Consider the following 22307-nt stretch of genomic DNA (forward strand, 5'->3'; position numbering starts at 1 on the left):
ATCTAATTTCAAGTAAAATGAAATGATAAAAATAAAATATGCTGCCCATTCAAATGCAAGATGCATACGACAAATTAAATGCGCACAGAACACATTTCCTGGGATAATTAATCAATCAATTGATTTTGTCCACCTGCGTGCACAAACCTCATGATGAAGTTATCTGCAGCAAAGTTATATAATTCAGCAGTTTAAGTAAAGACATGAGAACATGCTTAAGATAAACACCCACAACCCAAACAATTTGGGTAAGTAAACATAGTGCTAAATACATGGGCAATAGTAGACAAAAGACTTTTTACAACCATCAGCGCTGTAAGAAACTAAAAAAATCTTCCCTTGCGCCAGGTTTAGGCATAGACCTCAGAATCAGACGGGCAACCATCCTCCGATGTCCGCCGCCACTTACTTGGTCTGCCGTCCTCTGTCTCATGTCCATCTCCACCAAACACCAACCGCGGTGTGGGGAATGGACCTCTCGGCGTTCTGACAGCTGCGCGTACCGGATACGATGTCCCCGTAAGGTCGGAAGTGTCGTGCTCACAGCGCTATTGCCCTTGCCTCCGCTCTGGACACGCTGAGAATCACACTACCGCCAAAGAAAGTCACCTTTCCGCCTCCGCAAAGTGAAAGCTTCCCTCCGACGCGCGATCGGTCTCCACCATGCTGCCTCAAACACCGTCTCTCCTTACATAGCTGACCTCCAGCATGATTCAGAGATCCACTACCGTGGAAAAACAAGGTAAACCCCCAGTAATCCTTCCAGGACAGGGCTACCTATAAAAGTTCCATGGCCTCAGCACTGCCTGGCTGCTGACCATATCTAGCTGTAGAGAGCTAGAGGCTTCCCGGGACAGGAAACACAAAGAACTGGCAGGTGGATACTGAGGGGTGGAACTTATAGAGAGCTAGTTCTTTGTGTTTCCTGTTGAGGGCGGAGCCCATATCTCATATGTAGCACCTGTCCTGGAGGGTTATTTGAAAAAAAGGGGTTTATCTATAACTGAACTTAATTCCCTTAGGACCCGAGGATGCATGCTATCCGGGCCAGGTGCCTTGTCTATTTTTAATTTATTTAGTCTTGCCTTCACTTCTTCCTGCGTTAAGTATTTAATATTACAGTTAGAAGATTGAGACTCTTCCGCCTCTGTAGTTTGCAACAGTGCTGTTTCTTTTGTGAAGACAGAAGCAAAGAAAGCATTTAATAACTCTGCCTTACCTTGGTCATCCACCATTGAGTTCCCATCCTCATCCTTTAGGAGTCCTATACAGTCAACCTTTCTTTTTTTAGAGTTAATGTACTTGTAAAACTTTTTTTGGGTTAGATTTGATATCCTTAGCGATTTGTTTTTCAGCTTCAATCTTTGCCTGCCTAATTTCTTTTTTACAATTTTTATTGCACTCCTTATAATTGCTTAGTGCAGCCTCGGTCCCCTCCTGTTATAAGACCTTATAGGCATTCTTTTTCCTCTTCATTTTATCTTTAACCTTCCTATTCATCCATAGAGGCCTTTTTTTATTCCTAGACATTTTGTTTCCATATGGGATATACATACTACAGTATTGATTGAGTATAAGTTTAAAAGCTTGCCATTTCCCTTCAGTGTCTTCCCCTTGTAGTACATTATCCCAGTTCACCAAACTTAGTGCCTGCCTAATTTGAGTGAACTTTGCTTTTCTAAAATTCATAGTTTTAGTGGTCCCGCTGCCCCGTGGCCTATCAGTCACCAGATCAAACGTTATCATGTTGTGATCACTATTTCCCAAATGTTCTTGAACCTGCACATTTGATACATTATCTGGTCTATTAGAAATGATCAGATCCAGTAACGCATTCCCCCTAGTTGGTTCAGTTACTATTTGAGTCAAGTAATTGTCCTGTAGTGCTGCCAGAAATCTGCTGCTTTTACCAGAATGGGTAGCCTCAATACTCCAGTCAATGTCTGGAAAGTTGAAGTCGCCCATAATTATGACCTCATTTTTACTTGCAGCTTTTTCAATCTGCTGTAGTAATCGCAGTTCTGCAGCTTCATTAATAAGAGGTGGCCTGTAGCAAACCCCAATAAGCAATTGGCAACTTTTATTTCCACCATGAATATTTACCCAAACGGACTCCACATCTTCGCAATCTTCCTCCATCTCATCGTTGAGGACAGCTGTAAGAGAATTCTTAACAAAGAGACAAACCCCTCCACCTTTTTTCCCTGTTCTATCCCTCCTAAACACATTGTATCCTTTTAAATTACAGTAGCTATCCAGTCATGGCTTTCATCCATCCATGTCTCGGTTATTCCCACAATGTCATAGCCTTTGTCATTCAGAATGAACTCTAGTTCGTCTATTTTATTTGCAAGGCTCCGAGCATTGGTTACCATGCACTTTATATTTTTACCACCACATTTACCAATTTTGTTTACATGAAATTGGCTACTTGAATTTTTACCAACCTCCTTAATCTTTACACTGTCCCCACCCCCCTCTCCACCCTCCATAATGATAGGTTCCCACTGTCTTTTTACCTCATCTTGTCTACGTATTGAGACTTTATCCTCCCGCCTCCCCCCAGATCCTAGTTTAAAATCTCCTCCAACCGTTTAGCCATCTTCTCCCCCAATGCAGCTGCACCCTCCCCATTAAGGTGCAGCCCATCCCTGCTGTAGAACCTGTAGCCGACTGCAAAGTCTGCCCAGTTCTCCAGGAACCCAAACCCTTCCTTCCTACACCAATTTCTCAGCCACTTATTTAACTCCCTAAGCTCCCTCTGTCTCTCAGATGTAGCACGTGGCACTGGCAGTATTTCAGAAAACACCACCTTGGAGGTCCTTGCTTTAAGTTTATCTCCAAGTACCTGAAAATCCTTTTTGAGGACCTTCCATCTCCCACTAACTTTGTCATTGGTGCCAATGTGTACCATGACAGCCGGGTCTTCCCCAGCCCCACCCAGTAATCTGTCAATTCTTTCCGCTACATGCCGAACCCGAGCACCCAGGAGGCAACAGACTGTACGGCATTCGCGGTTTCTTCGACAGATTACCCTATCTGTGCGCCTAATAATTGAATCCCCTACCGCCAGTACCTGTCTAGCCTTAGCTGCACTCCTATTCCCTTTCTCGTTACAGCAGTCTGCCCCTTGGTTGCTAAGGAGCACATCCTGCTGCAGCATTGCTACTCCTGAATCATCCTTCCCAATATTACGCAAACAAGCATACTTATTAGTGAGGGACAACTCGGGACTAGCCTCCCTGCCACTTTTTCCCCTACCCCTTCTAACTGTGACCCAACTAGCGGCTGCCTCTGCTTCTTGGTCCGGCTGTACTCCACCCTCCTCATCTTCAACGGTTCCATCCAGTGTCTGGATCGTGAGATCCAAGCTCTTCTCCATGTTGTGTATGCTTCTCAGTGTTGCGAGATGCTTATTTAGCTCTGCGACTTCCGCCTCTAACTGAGCAACACGCACACACCCAGGGCAACAGTAAACACCCTCAATCCGCTGATCAAGGCATGCATACATGTTGCAGGATGTACACTGTACAGCATAGTCCAACATGATGACTTTTGTGTGGGGAAAAATTATTTAAAGTAAACTGTGGCGGTAAAAGATGGAAACGGGAGATTGAGTGTAGCTGGGGAGGAGGAAAGGCAGAGTAAGTAAAGTTGGGGAGTGGGGGGGGGAGGGGGGAGGGGGGAGGAGGGGAGGAGGGGTGGAGTAGTGGAGGTGGAGTGAGTGAAGTTGGGGTGGAGTCCTCAAAATTTAAAGACTACACCACAACGTGCCTAGCACATTCTAACCAATGCAAAAAACCGCAATATTGATTGAAGGGTTTTTTTTTTGTCCTTACCTACTTCCTCTCACCACTCTCTTTGTGCCTGTGTTGTAACGCCTGTTTTTAACGCCTATGCTACTTGTGTCGCAGCCACTTAGTGAGCAAGCCACAGACTGAGCAAGCTCAGTACGGAGTCCTGAAGCTGACCAAATACCTTCTGTTGCAGCTAGTCCCTCCCCCTAGCCAATTGCCTACTGCAAAACAAACTAGAGGGAAAAGAAAAAAAATTTGTACTTTTAAAACTGACACTTGCTGCTTAATATCAGATGAACCACAACAGACAATCCACCAGATATTGCAGCAGCAAAAAACAATATACAAACAGCAATGTAATATAATTAGTGCTCACAATTCCCAGCAGTGAAGTGAAGCAGCCCTCCACCAAGATTAGTCTAATTACACGTTTCCTTGTTATGGCAATCTAGACTTTTGTACTACAAGTTACAGGTGACAAAGCAAAGTACACATATGAGACAGCCTTTCATAGCAGATCAAAGGTAAGGACCTGACTGGCTATTGACCTAATAAGCCATTTCCTGGCCAGAGGCTGGCAAACCAATTTAGCAGTTCCTGCTTCTACTATTCACAAAAGTTCACCCTTCAGATGCAAATGTACTATATACTGGTCTACAGAAGATCCAATTAGCAGCGTCCAACTTCCAGAGGAACTGAATACAGAAACTCAAAGTAGCAGCTTCCTTCAGCCATACACATGACAGACAGAAAAGGTGAAAATATGGCTTCCACGAGATACAATATGGCTGCCATGTTCTGCATATTACCGTACATATCATCATCACCACATATATCCTCACAACTCGTATTAGAGCAACAGAGGAGGGTTTGTGCTTGACTGTCACTCGCAAGCCAAACTCTCCGCTTCAGTCACCGCCCATCAATCACTCCCTCTCCTCCCAGGCCACACCCTTCAGCCACCGCGTCGCGTCGTCTCCACAAATGCTCTGTGCTGGGCGCGTGCATCAGGCTAGGCGGTGGCTGAAGGGAGTGGGCGTGTATTAGAGCGGTGGCTGAAGCGGAGGGTTTGGCTTGCGAGTGAGGAAGCAAGCTCAAACCCTCCTCCGGCGGCTAAGTACGCGTGTGCATGCGTATGTGAACGTACGGATGCACGCTTTGAAAGCTCCATGCGCAAGCGTCCCATACATGAGAGTAAGGATACTGCGCCTGCATGCACAATCAAGTTCCGGGTCGATGAGAAGCCCGACCTCGGGGTCGGGTCCCCGACCGGAGCTTACCGAGCTCAATAGCTAAATTTCTCGGCAGAACGGAGAGCGCGATTCACCTACAAAAAAAGGTTAGTTACACGCAGGCATGCGTGTTTTAAATCTTACACATTGCCTGATAACGCCTTTAAAGACTGTGACATGCGTTTCATTTAGCAGAATAATGTTTTGGAACAGTGTGTAGGTGGTAGCGAGTTGGCGCTACGTTGTAACGAGCTGTGCCTCGGTTAGCCTAGCTGCAATAGCCCACAATCAGCCGTAGCGTGCTCTGGTGTAAAGTTCATATAGCTTGGTGAAGGAAGCAAAGTAAAAGAGAACCGACACTGCTAAAACGCTAAAAGGCTTGAGCACCCAGCACCCACCGACATCTAAGAAAGCCCATCTTGACCTGGTATGTCCACACTACTAACTTGCCAATGCGATGTTTTCCCATTTTTTTGCAATTCTACCTTTTATACAATAAATCAGCGTTTTAGCAGTGCCGGTTCTCTTGCACTTCGCTTCCTCCACCAGAATAATGTTTTTCTAGATGGCTGATGAGGCTTTAGTCAGGTTGACATTTCTGTTTCAAATTTTTTTTATTGAAACAAACAAAATCTTCAACAGTGCAGGCGCTTACAGAAGAATTACGGTACATATAGAGTATAGAAACACATGAGTCTTGCCAGTGGCCTCTCATTCAATATATAAGAAGTTTAGATTATTAGTGATCCTGAACTCAGGAAAATGCGGCTACTGTAGGCTGATAACAACAGGGTCCCGGGACTACCAGGAGCCAACAAAAGAAGACAAGAAGAAGAAAGTAAAGCCAGGAAAAGGAAGAAAAGAGAAAGAGGAGAAAAGGAGAAGACAGGAAGACTGATTCCACCAAAGTCAGATCTAAACAGTATGGTACAGTATCTTAGTTTAAACCCATGTACACTTTCCAAGGGTCCCATGTCTTATATTTGTCCACCTTATCATCTAGTACAGCTGCCAAGTGTTCTTGCATCATAAAAGTCGTCACGCTTTGTTTAACTTCTTCAAATGACACAAATTGGGTTTTCCAAGCTCGTGCTATTGTCTGAATCACAGCAACAAAGATGAAGTGAGCTAGCATCCTTTGTGATTTGTGGAGAGAGTCTATTTTACTGTGCAGTAAGACTATCCAAGGGTCTCTTGGAATTGTTTTATGGAACAAAGTTTGAAGCATTCTAAAGACCCTTGACCATAGTCTCGAGAGCATGGTGCAAGACCAGAACACATGAAGCAAGTCACCTTTATTCCCACACCCCCAAAAACACAAGCCCCCACCTGGTCCTGATAGATGGGCCAATCTTGCTGGTACCCAATACCACCTTAAAAGAACTTTATAGGATGATTCAACTATTGCCAAGTTAAGTGATAGCTTGGGGATTATGTTCCAAGTCCCCTCCCATTCCTATTAAGGTTGACATTTCTAAGGATAACCACTATATCAGATGTAATGAGGCAGACAGGGTTGGTCCTGAATTGGGAATAATAAGCGTGTCTTAATTGAAGATTTCTAAAGAAATACTTATTGGTAAGGGAGAAGGACTTCTTGAGTATATCAAATTCAGCAAGTGTCCCCCGATTGGATAATATGTGTTGCGAGACTGATCCCTAGTATAGTGTAGAAATTAGTCAATAGTGGGTTATTCCAGAGGCATATTTGGGGAAACCGGATTACGACCCAAGGAATTCCATTTGCGTACTATATTCCATGCCTTCATGACTATTTTCATTGAATCTGTTAGAGGATATGGCGCTTGAGTTCCCCTGTATTAGAGTTGAGATAGTGTTTCAAAGGTGTGCTGCTTCCAAGACCATGGTAAAGTTGGTTTTATCCAAATTTCAACCACCAGTTTGCTGTGACCAATAAACTGGCATAATAATATTATTTAAAGAAGTTGGGGACCGCTAATCCATCTTCCGTCCAAGGTATTTGTAACTTTTTGAGACTAAGCAGAGGCATTTTATTATACCAAATGAAGCTTACCAAAATTGAATTGAAGTGGGTAAAAAAAAAAAGTTTTTTTTTTTATCCAAATAGGACAATTCTGGAATATGTATAGAAATTTAGGTAAGATCTTAATTTTAATCAAGTTTATTCTACCAACCAGTAATAGGGGAAGTTCCTGCCAGCTTATTAGTTTGTTTTTGGTATTCTGAATAAGAGGAAGGAGATTATATTTATAGAAGTCAGAGGTATTGCCGTAATCCAGATACCTAAATACCCGCATATAAGCTGAGGTACCCACTTTTCCCTAAGAAAACAGGAAAAAGTGATTGACTATTGACTCGTGTATTAGCCCCCCTTCCCCAGTATAGTTCCCTCCACAGAAGCCAGATGTGCCCCCAGTACAAGTCAACTCCCCTCCCCATAGCCAGATGTGCCCAAGAATGATACAGCTGTGTCTCAAGATGCCACACAGGAAGCATTCCAGATCATTGCACCACTGATAAGTTGCTGGCATGCTGTGCTCCACATGCCTGGAGACACAGGTAGTCTTGAGTAGCGCACTCTGCACACCATGTTGCAGGGGATAGGGGCACAAACACAGCAGGGAGCAACATGGCAATAGCAGGATTACAAGTGCATGATCCTTACGCTCCTCTGCCACTAACAAAACCTGCTCCACCATCCGTTCTGCTCCACTGGCTCGCATATAAGCAGAGGGGAGTAACTTTTCAGCACATTTTTTGTGCTGAAAAATTAGGCTTCTTCGTGAGTATATACAGGACTTAGTTTTATCGACAATTTCAAGTGGAGTTTGAAGGGTAGGGATATAATTTAGTGGGAGAAGTTAGGATTTTTTTTTTCCAATTGACCGCTAACGCTGTAAATGTTTTATAGATCGAGAAAATATCCAGGATACCAGCGATAGACTGGTGTGGGTTTCTGAGGTATATTACTAAATCGTCAGCATATAGGGATACCCTCTCCTCTAGTCCCTGTATAACAAAGTAACATTCTTACACTGCATGTGTCGAGTTATTTTGATGGGACAGCAAATTTACTGTTATACAAGCTGTACACTGACTATTTTACATTGCACCAAAGTGTCATATCTTCAGCGTTGTCCCATGAAAAGATAGAATCTCTATATAATCCTTGATAACTGCCTTCTTCTAGGCTGCTGTCATAGGCCTATACGCTTTGTTACTAAATATGTTTTTATTTTAATCTACTGCTTTGTAATGCATCCTAGCACTATATGCACTGTTAGCACGGCACTTTGTTTCCTTGATAAAGCTTCCAAGTAGGAAGTGAAACATGTTGGGTGGCTTATATATGGTGGGGGGTTTTGTTCAAGTAGTAACATTGACTATTTCAAGTTGAAGTAGGAGGGGGAACTATACCCCTTATAAAATCTACTGTATCAACTTGTATTTAAAGTAACGATGGTGACAGCCTACTCTAGTGAATTTTAATGGAAACAAATAAATGTTAAGTTTTATCCCCTTGTGAGGGAAACATTTTGTTAAATAACTGCCTTCTTACAAGCATCAATCGTGGTTGGGGTGTCTTGGCACCCTATGGAAAGAAATACAAGAGACAAAAAAAGGAGCCCGATAGTGCAGTATGTCAATAGTAGGTGTGTGGAGAAATCAATTGATTGAAAGGGCTACTCACAAAGGAGGGTTGCAAGGGGCAACCGACCACAGGAAGCAGGTGGAGACCATAAACCCGACTCCACTCGGGGTGGTCCTGGACGGACCTGGTTGCGGTCGCTCTCTTAGATGAAAAAGGATGGACAAAACATTAACCGTGGTGAAACAACGGGTGTTCTGTCACCACCCCTCGGACAAACATGTACGGGGGTATAACTATGCACAATAAGGGAAAGAGGCGCCCTGATTTGAATAAAAGCTTTTAAAACCAGTTTAAAAACGAAAAAGAATAATGAGGTATCTTACCTCAATGACGAAATCTCTGTAAACTTACAAAAGATTTTTATTTGAGCACAGGCAACGCGTTTCGCGGGTCTGAGCCCGCTTCCTCCGGCCAATACAGTGCCAAATGACAGAAATCATGTAGCATAGGGAGCCTTACAAGCTTAATGGCTGTGTCATCCTCTGCATGTGGAATAGTGAGATAACTCTACCATTCCCTCTGCTCTTCCCTATCCGAAAAAAGTAGATGGGATGGGAGTATAAAGAGCTATCTCTCCAATAAAATGTCACTGCCAACCCAACAGGAAATGAAACTATGGGAGCTAGCTAAGTGTTTAAATGTGTATGTAATGCATAAAGCACAGAAATGCAATACACAATACTTTGTGGTTTGCTAAATGAAGCAGCAGGTACAGCCATACTATCCCAGGAAAAAACAACACAGAGGTAGATAACTACTTGTTCTACTTACATAACATTTGTATTGTACTGTCCACGTTTTCATTTCAGGGAATTATATATATATATATATATATATATATATATATATATATATATATACAGTGGTGTGAAAAACTATTTGCCCCCTTCCTGATTTCTTATTCTTTTGCATGTTTGTCACACTTAAAGAGACTCTGAAGCGAGAATAAATCTCGCTTCAGAGCTCATAAATAGCAGGGGCACGTGTGCCCCTGCTAAAACGCCGCTATCCCGCGGCTAAACGGGGGTCCCTTCACCCCCAACCCACCCCCCGCAAAAGTGTGTCGTAAAAAAGTCGCTGGCTGTCTCTTCCTGGAGGCAGGGCTAACGGCTGCAGCCCTGCCTCCAGTCGCGTCTGTCAGCGGCGCATCGCCGCCTCTCCCCCGCCCCTCTCAGTGAAGGAAGACTGAGAGGGGCGGGGGAGAGGCGGAGATACGCGCTGACAGACGCGCGTGGGGCAGGGCTGCGGCGGTTAGCCCTGCCCCAACCAGGAAGCGCTCCCCCGGTGTATCGAGGGGGATTTGGGGGTGAAGGGACCCCGTTAAGCCGCGCTATAGCGGCGTTTTAGCAGGGGCACACATGCCCCTGCTATTTATGAGGTCTGAAGCGAGATTTATTCTCGCTTCAGACTCTCTTTAAATGTTTCTGCTCATCAAAAACCGTTAACTATTAGTCAAAGATAACATAATTGAACACAAAATGCAGTTTTAAATGATGGTTATTATTTAGTGAGAAAAAAACTCAAAACCTACATGGCCCTGTGTGAAAAAGTGATTGCCCCCCCCCCCTTGTTAAAAAATAACTTAACTGTGGTTTATTACACCTGAGTTCAATTTCTGTAGTCACCCCCAGGCCTGATTACTGCCACACCTGTTTCAATCAAGAAATCACTTAAATAGGAGCTATCTGACACAGAGAAGTAGACCAAAAGCACCTCAAAAGCTGGACATCATGCCAAGATCCAAAGAAATTCAGGAACAAATGAGAACAAAGTACTGTAATTGAGATCTATCAGTCTGGTAAAGGTTATAAAGCCATTTCTAAAGCTTTGGGACTCCAGCGAACCACAGTGAGAGCCATTATCCACAAATGGCAAAAACATGGAACAGTGATGAACCTTCCCAGGAGTGGCTGGCCGACCAAAATTACCCCAAGAGCGCAGAGAAAACTCATCCGAGAGGCCACAAAAGACCCCAGGACAACATCTAAAGAATTGCAGGCCTCACTTGCCTCAATTAAGGTCATTGTTCATGACTCCACCATAAGAAAGAGACTGGGCAAAAACGGTCTGCATGGCAGATATCCAAGGCACAAACCACGTTTAAGCAAAAAGAACATTAAGGCTCGTCTCAATTTTGCTAAAAAAAACTTCTCAATGATTGGCAAGACTTTTGGGAAAATACCTTGTGGACCGACGAGACAAAAGTTTAACTTTTTGGAAGGTGCGTGTCCCGTTACATCTGGCGTAGAAGTAACACAGCATTTCAGCAAAAGAACATCATACCAACAGTAAAATATGGTGGTGGTAGTGTGATGATCTGGGGTTGTTTTGCTGCTTCAGGACCTGGAAGGCTTGCTGTGATAGATGGAACCATGAATTCTACTGTCTACCAAAAAATCCTGAAGGAGAATGCCCGGCCATCTGTTTGTCAACTGAAGCTGAAGCGATCTTGGGTGCTGCAGCAGGACAATGACCCAAAACACACCAGCAAATACACCTCTGAATGGCTGAAGAAAAACAAAATGAAGACTTTGGAGTGGCCTAGTCAAAGTCCTGACCTGAATCCTATTGAGATGTTGTGGCATGACCTTAAAAAGGCGGTTTCATGCTAGAAAACCCTCAAATAAAGCTGAATTACAACAATTCTTCAAAGATGAGTGAGCCAAAATCCCTCCAGAGCGCTGTAAAAGACTCGTTGCAAGTTATCGCAAACGCTTGATTGCAATTATTGCTGCTAAGGGTGTCCCAACCAGTTATTAGGTTCAGGGGGCAATTTCTTTTTCACACAGGGCCATGTAGGTTTTGAGTTATTTTTCTCACTAAATAATAAAAACCATCATTTAAAACTGCATTTTGTGTTCAATGATGTTATCTTTGACTAATAGTTAACGGTTTTTGATGAGCAGAAACATTTAGGTGTGACAAACATGCAAAAGAATAAGAAATCAGGAAGGGGGCAAATAGTTTTTCACACCACTGTATATATATAGTAAATAAAGATAATTCTGTCCCTGGCATTTGCCATTTTGATTCCCTCTGAAGCCAATCCTGACATTTCCTCCCTTACTTTATTTTCTCCTAGAAACTGCACTGTCATAGCTAGCTTCCTTTGTAAACACATGAGAGCAAGGTATAGATCATATTTCAGCAGCACTGAACTGCCCTCAGCCAATCAGTGAGGAGCAGGAATGAGGGAGAGGAGATGACACGATTCCTTCATGTTGGCAATGTACCAAATAGAGCCAGGCTGACAGATAAGATTTACTACAGCAGAAACATTTCTGAATTGATTGGAGTACTTGCAATGGAGAGTAAGGTTGCATGCTGCATATTAAACACAGAGCAGTGGGTATATAGAATTTGATTTTGTGGCCGACAATTCCTCTCTAAAGAAGACCTGTAATACCAACCCCCACCTCCTGGGGTACTTACCTCAGGAGGGGGAAGCCTCTGGATCCTAATGAGGCTTCACTCATCCTCCTCTGTCCCTCGGTTGCAGCGATGGCAGCCCCTGAACAGCGGACCTGCCTGTGCAGCAGAGTGTACCCTATCAGGCTCGGCTATTTCCACCTAAGCCAGATCGGAAACTCACTACTGTGCCTGCGCTGGAGCCAGGTAAGGTAAATATTGCAAGCGCTACAGCCGACATCCTTGTCGGCTGTGGAATGGAGGGACAGAGGAGGTCAGTGCCTCTTTAAAGCAAATTAACTAAGGTAAATATTAATAAATGGGAGACTGAACTAGGCCTTTAAGTGAGCTAGTGTGCAGTAGCTACAATACTGAAACTGTTAAATGAAGGCAGAGTTAAATGCTTTTTTTGCTTCTGTCTTCACAAAGAAAAAACAGCACTATTGCAAATTACAGAAAAGGCAGAAGAGTCTCAATCTTCTAACTGTAATATTAAATACTTAACGCAGGAAGAAGTGAAGGCAAGACTAAATAAATTAAAAATAGACAAGGCACCTGGCCCGGATGGCATGCATCCTCGGGTCCTAAGGGAATTAAGTTCAGTTATAGATAAACCCCTTTATCTTATCTTTTGTGACTCTCTTTCAACTGGCAGAGTCCCAGTGGATTGGCGTACAGCCCACGTTTTCCCATTATTTAAGAAGGGCAAAAAATCAGATCCAGGAAATTATAGACCTTTAAGCTTAACATCAGTTGTATGCAAACTATTTGAGGGGTTACTAAGAGATACTATACATGACTTCATAGTAGAAAATAATCTTATTTCTCAGCATCAACATGGGTTTACTAAAGACAGGTCCTGTTTGACTAACATGCTCAGCTTTTATGAGGTAGTGAATGCTAATATGGATATTGGGAATGCTGTAGATGTGATATAGTTGGACTTTGCAAAGGCCTTCGACACTGTTCCCCACAAAAGTCTGGTGCAAAAGTTGAGGATGCAAGGACTGGGGAAGAGTCTGTGTGCATGGATAGGGAACTGGCTAATGGACAGGAAACAAAGAGATGTGGTCAATGGATCGTACTCAAAATGGGAGACTGTTAGCAGTGGGGTCCCACAGGGGTCTGTACTGAGTCCAATGCTCTTCAATTTATTTAATAATGACCTAGTAGATGCAGTAGAAAGCAATGTTGCTATTTTTGCAGATGATACAAAATTGTGCAGAATCATCAACTCTCAGGAAGATAGTGTCATATTGCAACAGGATCTGGATAGGATGGCTATATGGGCACATAAATGGCAGATGAAATTCAATGTTGAAAAATGTAAAGTCATGCATTTTGGTCGTACCAATGGTCTAGCACCATACAAAATAAATGGGATACAGTTGGGGATATCAAACTTGGAGAAGGACTTAGGAGTACTCATCGACAACAAGTTAAATAATCATACTCAATGCCAAGCCGCTGCAGCTAAAGCTAACAAAATTTTTGGATGCATTAAAAGGGAAATAAAAACTCGAGATGCTAGCATAATATTGCCCCTGTTTAACTCTCTAGTAAGGCCACATCTGGAATATGGAATTCAGTTCTGGGCACCACATTACAAAAAAGATATTGCAGTTTTAGAGCAGGTGCAGAGACGAGCAACAAAATTGATACGTGGGATGGGAGGTCTCGCTTACCAAGAAAGGTTAGATAAACTGGGTTTATTTCGTCTAGAGAAAAGACGCCTTAGAGGAGATCTAATTAACATGTATAAATACATCAGAGGGCAATATAATAGCTTGGCGGATGAGCTTTTTGTCCCTAGGCCTTCACAAAGGACTAGAGGACATGATCTGCGCATGGAGGAAAAACGTTTTAGCCATTTATTTAGAAAAGGGTTCTTTACAGTAAGAGTGATTAAGATGTGGAATCCATTGCCACAGGAAGTCGTTATGGCAAACTCTATACCTGCATTTAAAGGGGGCTTAGATGCTTTCCTTGCATTGAAAAACATTCATGGCTACAATTACTAGGTAATGCCTAACGATGTTGATCCAGGGATTTTATCTGATTGCCATCTGGAGTCGGGAAGGAATTTTTCCCTTTTGGGGCTAATTGGACCATGCCTTGTAAGGGTTTTTTCGTCTTCCTCTGGATCAACAGGGATATGTGAGGGAGCAGGCTGGAGTTGTACTTTGTACTGGTTGAACTCGATGGACGTATGTCTTTTTTCAACCAAAATAACTATGTAACTATGTAAGTGTGTTTGTAAAGCTAAGTTTTCCTAGCAAATGTGTAATTCATAATATTATTGAAACATGTCAACACACAAAATATGCACTTCACCTGGGCCCTTCCCAAAAGATTCTAACTTTCGTAGCTTAGAGATTTCATCTTCTGTTATAACAGTCATATCTCTCCAAAAATCACAATTCTTCCCTTGCTCTAGCTCCATGTAGATCTAGAAAAAAAAGTAAGGGGATTAAATAAACTAACATTTGTAAAACATGTTGCTCTTGTAGTCATGATTATTATTAATGATTTATAAAGCGCCAACATATACCATGGCACTGTACAAAGTATAAACTTGACTATAAGTCTAGAAATGTAGGTCTGGTTCACTAAATAAAAGTATAGGGATCAACTTGTATATGAATTGGACCTAAATTGTTAACTTATCGCCAAGGGACTGGGGGGAGGGCGCACCTCTTTCTTAACCTTTGCAAAGCGAGCCGAAATGGCCAGCATGCTTTGTAACCCCCTCCCATCCTCACCTTTTGCTTGGAGAACCACTACTTTGTATAGCTTACTTTTGATAAATGAAGGTTTTAGAAGCATCCATTGCCTGTGAGACACTGACATTTTTACCAACCAATGACTCCAACACTGAGTAATGTGTGTGCTTATTAGTGACATTCCCATTTGCACCATTTTACCCAGTGGTAAGGGACACTCTCTTGATAAAGGACATGCTAAGAAAACAGGTCTGATAGTCCTATCCACAATTAACAAGTAAAGGGCAGAGGAAAAAACACTTTTATGGAGGGGAAGTAGATAATTGCTACACTTGGGGACCTGGAGGAGTTACTGGCAGCACAAAGTTAATCTGAACCAAGTAACATTTTAAATAAACACATTTATTTATTGTATTTATAAAGCACCAACATATTATGCAGCGCTGAACACATGATGTACCTGCTAATAAATATTACATACTTACCTCGCAGTCAGTTCCTCTCTTAAAGGAGTTATCGGGGCAAATCAAAAAAATTAGCTTTACTAACCTGGGGCTATCTCCAGCCCCTTGCAGCCTACTGTCCCACGCCGATCGATCTGCTCCCCACTGATGTCCCGGTCCCCAACGGAGGTAAGTATGAGGTGTGTATGTTTATTTTGACTTTTAATTTTCAGTTCACGTTTGCTTGGCTAAGGGCCAGGAACGGTTATGCAGTGCAGTCATTAACCCCTCCCGGTCCCCAAGTGCAGCTGTTAACTACTTCAAGACAGCCTCACACCAATGGGCGTGACCACGGTGGACCGCCTAACGCCAATTGGCGTCAAGTCCTGGAGCTGCAGTTTGGCAGGGATCGGCCGCGCCTATGCGCGATCGTTCCCTACCAGTTCACGGATGCGGATCTCCGTGATTAGCAGGCTGTTTGTAAACGAAAGGGGAAAGAACTCCCCTTGGTTTACAACTATACAGCTCTGCGGTCTCCGGCAGAGCTGTACAAGATCAGCGATCCCCGGCCTCTGCTTGGTGCCTATGATGCCTATGAGAGGCGGAACAGGACGGATCGCCGTCCTGTTCCAATTCTGATGACGGAGGGGAGGAGGGAAGGGGAGGGAGGAGGAAGGGAGAGAAAGCCTCATAGAGGCTTGGGGGAAAAAAAAAACGGTCACAGCAATCGGACCCCTCCGGCGGCATGTCCCTTTAGGGGCAAAAAAAAAAAAAAAAAAAAAAGCCAAGTCCGATCGCTGGGCTCCATAGCTGGGCTGTGCAGGAGGCTGAAGAAACTGCACAGCCCAGCTGAGCTAAAAGCAGGCTGGTCGTTAGGGGGGTTAACAATGTGGTCATCAAGTGGTTAATTCCTCATGGTCCCCAAATGCAGCCATTAACTCTTCTGGGTAGACTAATGCTTCATACACACTTGAGATAAAAGTCTTTGGAAAAGGCAAGATCACAGACCAATTTTACCCCCTTCCATGTAGTATGAGAGCCATACTCTACACAGTCTATTCTATGGAGCTGCACTCCCCATCAAATAAAATCTTTGCAGGATGCTGCACACAAAGATGCCCGTACACACTCAAAAGATCATTATCTGCAAAAGATCTGTTCCTGCAAAATATCCATTCCTGCAAAATGCATTCATAGTCTATGATATCTGCAGATCCTCATACACACTTGGTTTAACAGACAATCATCTGCAGATCAGATCCACCAGGATGGATTTTCAGATCTACAGATGATTGCCAGATATGCGGATGAAGTCTGTTATGATGATCTGCAGATCTCATAGACTATGAATGCATTTTGCAGGAATGGATATTTTGTAGGAACAGATCTTTTGCAGATAATGATCTTTTGAGTGTGTACGGGCATCTGTGTGTGCAGCATCTTGCAAAGATTTTATCTGATGGGGAGTGCAGCTCCATAGAATACACTGTGTAGAGTATGGCTCTCATACTACATGGAATGGGGTAAAATTGGTCTGTGATCTTGCCTTTTCCAAAGACTTATCTCAAGTGCGTATGAAGCATTATACTTGAGACAATAAAAATTCCAACTTAAGAGGGTCAAATATTGGCATTGACATACACAAGATCGACTTATATTCGAGGATATATGATAAGTCAAAGTGCACAGGGAAGGTAAAGTAAGTGGCAGCCAATTATTTTCAGTAAACTGTCAGGATTATGTATATACAGTACTATGTGTAGAGTGTGAGTGTGTTTACCAAACATAATCTGCTACACCTGTCATAGTCAAGGGTCAACTTTTTAGGGGGAAGCCAATTAAACTACCAGTATATTTTTCTCAGGACACTGGAGTCCCCAAAGCAAACCTTTGCAAATACAGGGGCAACATTCAAACTCAATGTAAAAAATGTTTCTAGGAACTGAGCCTCAGACTCTAAATCTAAGCATTATGGCAAGTGCTAGCCTCAATGCCACTTGGTACCTAGAGGAAGTAGTAAGAAGAAGTTGTTGCAAGCCAAAGACACACCGATACAACCCCCCCCCCCCCCCCCTCCAAAAAAAAAAATCTGTTGAAAAAAATATCCACGCACCTGAATATCTTCTAGCAAATCTTCTAGATCAGAAACAGTAAGTCCAGTCAGGAAAGTGTAAGGCTCATGCATTTCAACAGCCAAGTCGTCATCTTCTGCACTTATATACTTTGCCAGAAGATCAATGGGTTTTGCACGACCATCCCTTATACGTATTTTTGACCTATAGCATCGATGGGGGAAAAAAATAAAACTATGTAAAACTCATTAGCAAAATAACCAAATCTAAAGTAGAGAACAATACTAATTTTCTGCATTTGTAGGCCTGACCTATCATACCGCATTTTACATATATTTCACACATATATATGGCTTACAGAATCACAGACATTCCCAAGTATAACATTGTCTTTTTGGTTAGGTCTCATTGTTAGTACAACTGAGTTTTGGAACCTGTTACAAAACCCACAAAAACATTGATGGAAACATACAGATTTCATACCAACAGCCTTGTTGGGATCTTAACAGACTCTATATAATTAAAAAGTTTTCCACTATCCACTGTTCCCATACAAGTCATGTAAAATAAAAATAAAGCAAAAATACACATAATTGGCATGAAAGGAGATAAAAATTAATGAATGTACAGGTAGTCCCCGGTTAACTAACAAGATGGGGACTGTAGGTTAATTTTAATCTGAATCTGTTCTTAAGTTGGAACATTGGGCCATATCTGTCCCCTGTACCTCCAGTATCACCTCTGCTCTCTGTACCTGCCTATACAAGTTTAAAAGCCATTTCTTTGAATTCTTTAAAATCAATTTTCTCAAAAACTACAAGTCCAATTTAAAAAAAAAAAAAAAAATTTGACTTGACTTTGACTTCCCATGGAAACACAGGATCCATGCCGTTCGTATCGGCGGGTCATTCGTAAGTCGGGCGGTCGTAAGTTGGGGACTACCTGTAGTTAAATTCTTAGTTTAAAAGTTTGTTGCCAGCATTTATAGCAGTTTTCTGGAATGGACATAAAGATTTCTAAAATATAGTAATGTACCATAAGGATGTTTTTTTAGGCAAATTTGTGCCAGAGTTCAGATGAAACCGTAAAAAACTTTAGGGCCAAAGAAAATTCCTTATTAAGATATATTTTGTATATACAGTGCATGTTTATATAGGAAGGAACATGAGTCCAGTGCTTTTCAATTTATTTCTTTAATGACCAAGAATATGAAGTAAAAAGTAATGCTGCTATTTTTGAAAATCATACAAAGTTATGCAAAATGATCAACACAAAGTAATATGGTGACATACCGTATTTTTCGGACCATAAGACGCACTTTTTTCTCCCCCAAAAGAGGGGAGAAATGTTGCTGCGTCTTATGGTCCGAATGTGACACTTTAGGCTGCGCCTCCCCTAAATCCCTGGCAGTCTATTGGTCCGGGCTCCATTCGTTCCCTTCCTGCTTGAATACTAATGCCCCCGATTCATTCTGTCCTGCTACAATCAACTTCCCTCCCACTGATGCCCGATGCGTTGCAGTGAGAGCGCACTATGTTCAGTTTGGCTGCGCTCGTCCCCCCTCCTCCTCCCTCGGTAGCCATGTGCTGCAGAACGGTCACTCACCCTGTCTGTCCGTGCATCGGCGGCTGTGCATCGGTTTGGCTGCGCTCGTCCCCCCTCCTCCTCCCTCAGTAGCCATGTGCTGCAGAACTGCCACTCACCCTGTCTGTCCGTGCATCGGCGGCTGTAATCAGCTGTGCGCGTTATGCACAAGCGTATCATCCTCTCCCGTAGTGTAGCCTCCAATAACATTATGCTGCAGGGAGGTCAGCATACGTTACAGTCACCCCCTCTGTCCGTGGAGCTGCGGCTTTAAGCTTTACACCTCGGCGGATATTCTTCAGTGGTGTAGCTTAGCGCACCGCTTGATGACCTCATCAAGCGAGGGACACTTAAAGCTACACTACTGAAGAATATCCGCCGAGGTGTAAAGCTTAAAGCCGCTGCTCCACGGACAGAGGGGGTGACTGTAACGTATGCTGACCTCCCTGCAGCATAATGTTATTGGAGGCTACACTACGGGAGAGGATGATACGCTCGTGCATAACGCGCACAGCTGATTACAGCCGCCGATGCACGGACAGACAGGGTGAGTGGCAGTTCTGCAGCACATGGCTACCGAGGGAGGAGGAGGGGGGATGAGCGCAGCCAAACTGAACATAGTGCGCTCTCACTGCAACGCATCGGGCATCAGTGGGAGGGAAGTTGATTGTAGCAGGACATTACCGCTGTCATTACAGTGACAGCGGAATGAATCGGGGGCATTAGTATTCAAGCAGGGAGTAAATGAGGAATATGATTTACATATACAATGCAATATATGACTAAATGCTGCATATTGTAGATGGGAGATGATCTTTATAATTGATGTGGAGAGGGCTGAATATTATAAACACACATGCAGTGGAAAATTGCCTTGCATTGAAATGAAACTTGTTAATAAAGCTTGCTTTAGAAAGGTGATATATCTTACTTAGCTGGTTTCTACATTTATGAATGTGGAGACAGAGGGTGAGTGACACAGAATTTCACTGCAGGCTGCGGCACACTGTGAGCTTACAGTCTAATCCCACCCTCTAAGCTCTCAGTAGCTTGGGGAGGAGAAGATCCATAAGACGCCCTGCACCATGAACACACCAGGTTTAGTATTTTTTTTTTCCTGGATTTTTTTTTTTCATAATCTTTTTATTTCAGGAAAAGTATCAAATAACATACATTGCAAATAGAGAGAATCACATTTGGCTTATAATGATTGTTACATATCAATATCGATTAAACACATCAAAAGAAAAGGATAGCTGTTTAAAGTTGTAAGGGAGCTGTTTTCTAGATAGCATAACATACTTAGAGTCGCTGTATACCAGGAAATTCAAACATTTGTTCTGAACTGCAATAAAAATCTGAATAGGTGCAATCAGTAGCGGAATTTACCATTTTTATATTATCCACTAGTGCCAGCTTTGTTAATCTTAAAGCGTTAAAGGTTAAAATGGTGTGCCACATATGACTTAAGATACCTGAAGTTTTGTAGTATCGCCCCCCCTTCCCTCCCCCCAACCTCAGTACCCTCTGAATGCGTCCATGCAGCCACCATGTTCCTATCGGCCTTTTTACGTGTATATTTCACTATTGCAGAGAATGAACCACCAACAGCCAAGGTTAGACCAACACCGGTATCTGGTGGACAGATTAGCCACTCATTAGTGCTATTTCGAATTCCTCCGAGTGTCTGAAGTAACTCCAGTATGCCCAGGTGTTCTTGTATATTTCGGGCTTATTTATTGCAGTAAATGATAGGTCCTCCATCAGCTCAGTATTGTCCCACTCCTTAACTAGTTCTTCAATGTTCGGCAGTATAGCGCTTCCCCAGTGCCTAACCAGCAGACATTTGGCTCCATTGAGGATGTGTTTGACAGCTGACCTTTTATAATTTTTCATGGGCCAGTTGTTGCAGTGTAGTATGTAAAATTCTGGGTCAAAAGGTGTCTCCCTGTCTGTTATGGCCTTGACAATCCTCTCTATTCTTTTCCAGTAGTCAACAAGCATGGGGCAGGACCACATTAGATGTAACAGTGTACCCTTGTGTAAATTGCATCTCCAGCAGTTATCGTCTCTATCAGGATATATAGATTTAAGTTTCACCGGCGTTAGGTACCAACGGGTGAGGAGTTTGTAATTAATTTCTTGTATTCTGGTTGCCCTAGATGACTTATGAGTATAGATGCACATCCTTAAGCGCTGCGTCTCTGTGAAGGGCTTTCCTATTTCTTTTTCCCATGCCTCAAAAAAGGGCATCGCAGGAGATGCAAGATCTGAAAGAATTAAGTATATTTTGGAGAGGGTTTTGTCTGTTCTCCCTTCCTCCATGCATATTAATTCAAAATCTGTAAGGGCTCTAGTTGAGGTAGGGCCGAGGCCTAGCGAGACCAGTAGGTATCTGTATTGGAAGTATTCCCACCAATTGAGATTTGCGCCTGTCTCCCTCCTCCTCAAATCGGAGAGAGAGGTCCAGCTCCCTTGTTTACACATATCCTTATATCTAATGTTTCTTGTCCTTCCAACTACGAGGGACGGCAGCAACTTTCCTTCCCCCTCTCGATTAGGGTGCGTAGATAAGGGCAGCAAAGGAGATGGGAAGGGGGTTAACCTCAGTCGTTTGTTTACTCTATGTGAGACCAGTAAGGTGACGTGTGACAAGTATGGCAGACCCCATGATTGTTTAGGTTTTATTGATGTCCATGTCAGGTCCCCCAGTGGAAAATCTGCAAGGGTCATTTCCATGTTCACCCACTGTTTATTTTGGCTATGTCTGTGCCAGTCTACTACACGAGTCAAGACTGCTGCCTCATAGTATCTAATTACACATGGCAGGGCGAGACCTCCTTCTTGCTTGGGGCAGTAGAGGATGTCTATTTTTAATCTTGGAGGTTTGCATCTCCAGATGTATTTGTTAAAGATAGATTGCATCTGTTGGAAAAAGGAGAGGGGTATATCAATCGGGAGCGTCTAAAACAAATAGAGGAGTCTGGGCATAACATTCATTTTTAGAATGGATATTCTTCCTATCCATGAGAAATGGGGAAGGTCCCATCTTTTAAGGTCAGCGCTTAGTTTCTGAAGCATGGGTGGAAAGTTATTTTGGTATAGGTTTTTGGGCGAGTCAGAAATGTTGGTTCCCAGGTATTTAATTGCTTTCGTGTTCCATTTAAAAGGAAAGTTAGTTTTAAGTGACTCTTCAATCTCTGGACCTGCATTATAGGCTTCGCATTTATCCAGATTAATTCTGAAGAAGGAAATCTTCCCAAAAGTGCGAAATTCCTTTATCAAAATAGGTAGGGTAATTGATGGGTTCGTCAGGAAAAATAGGAGGTCGTCCGCGTATGCTGCTATCTTATGATTGGTCTCCCCTATGGTGAGTCCTGTTATGTCTGGGTTGTTTCTAATCTGGCTCAGAAA

General features: G+C 43.0%; 1 protein-coding gene across 2 annotated transcripts in view; it reads right to left on the reverse strand.

The window, feature by feature from the left end:
* The window catches only part of CACTIN (cactin, spliceosome C complex subunit), a 220391-nt gene that overhangs the window by 76238 nt on the left and 121846 nt on the right, over positions 1-22307 (reverse strand). For both annotated transcript variants that reach the window (XM_068233847.1, XM_068233846.1), the window contains exons 7-8: positions 17351-17513; positions 14406-14520 (exon numbers count right to left, since the gene is read on the reverse strand). In XM_068233847.1, coding sequence (XP_068089948.1) covers positions 14406-14520; positions 17351-17513 — 278 coding nt within the window. The remainder of the gene's footprint in view (positions 1-14405; positions 14521-17350; positions 17514-22307) is intronic.

Source organism: Hyperolius riggenbachi, chromosome 1, assembly GCF_040937935.1.
Source record: "Hyperolius riggenbachi isolate aHypRig1 chromosome 1, aHypRig1.pri, whole genome shotgun sequence".
Lineage (NCBI taxonomy): Eukaryota > Metazoa > Chordata > Amphibia > Anura > Hyperoliidae > Hyperolius > Hyperolius riggenbachi.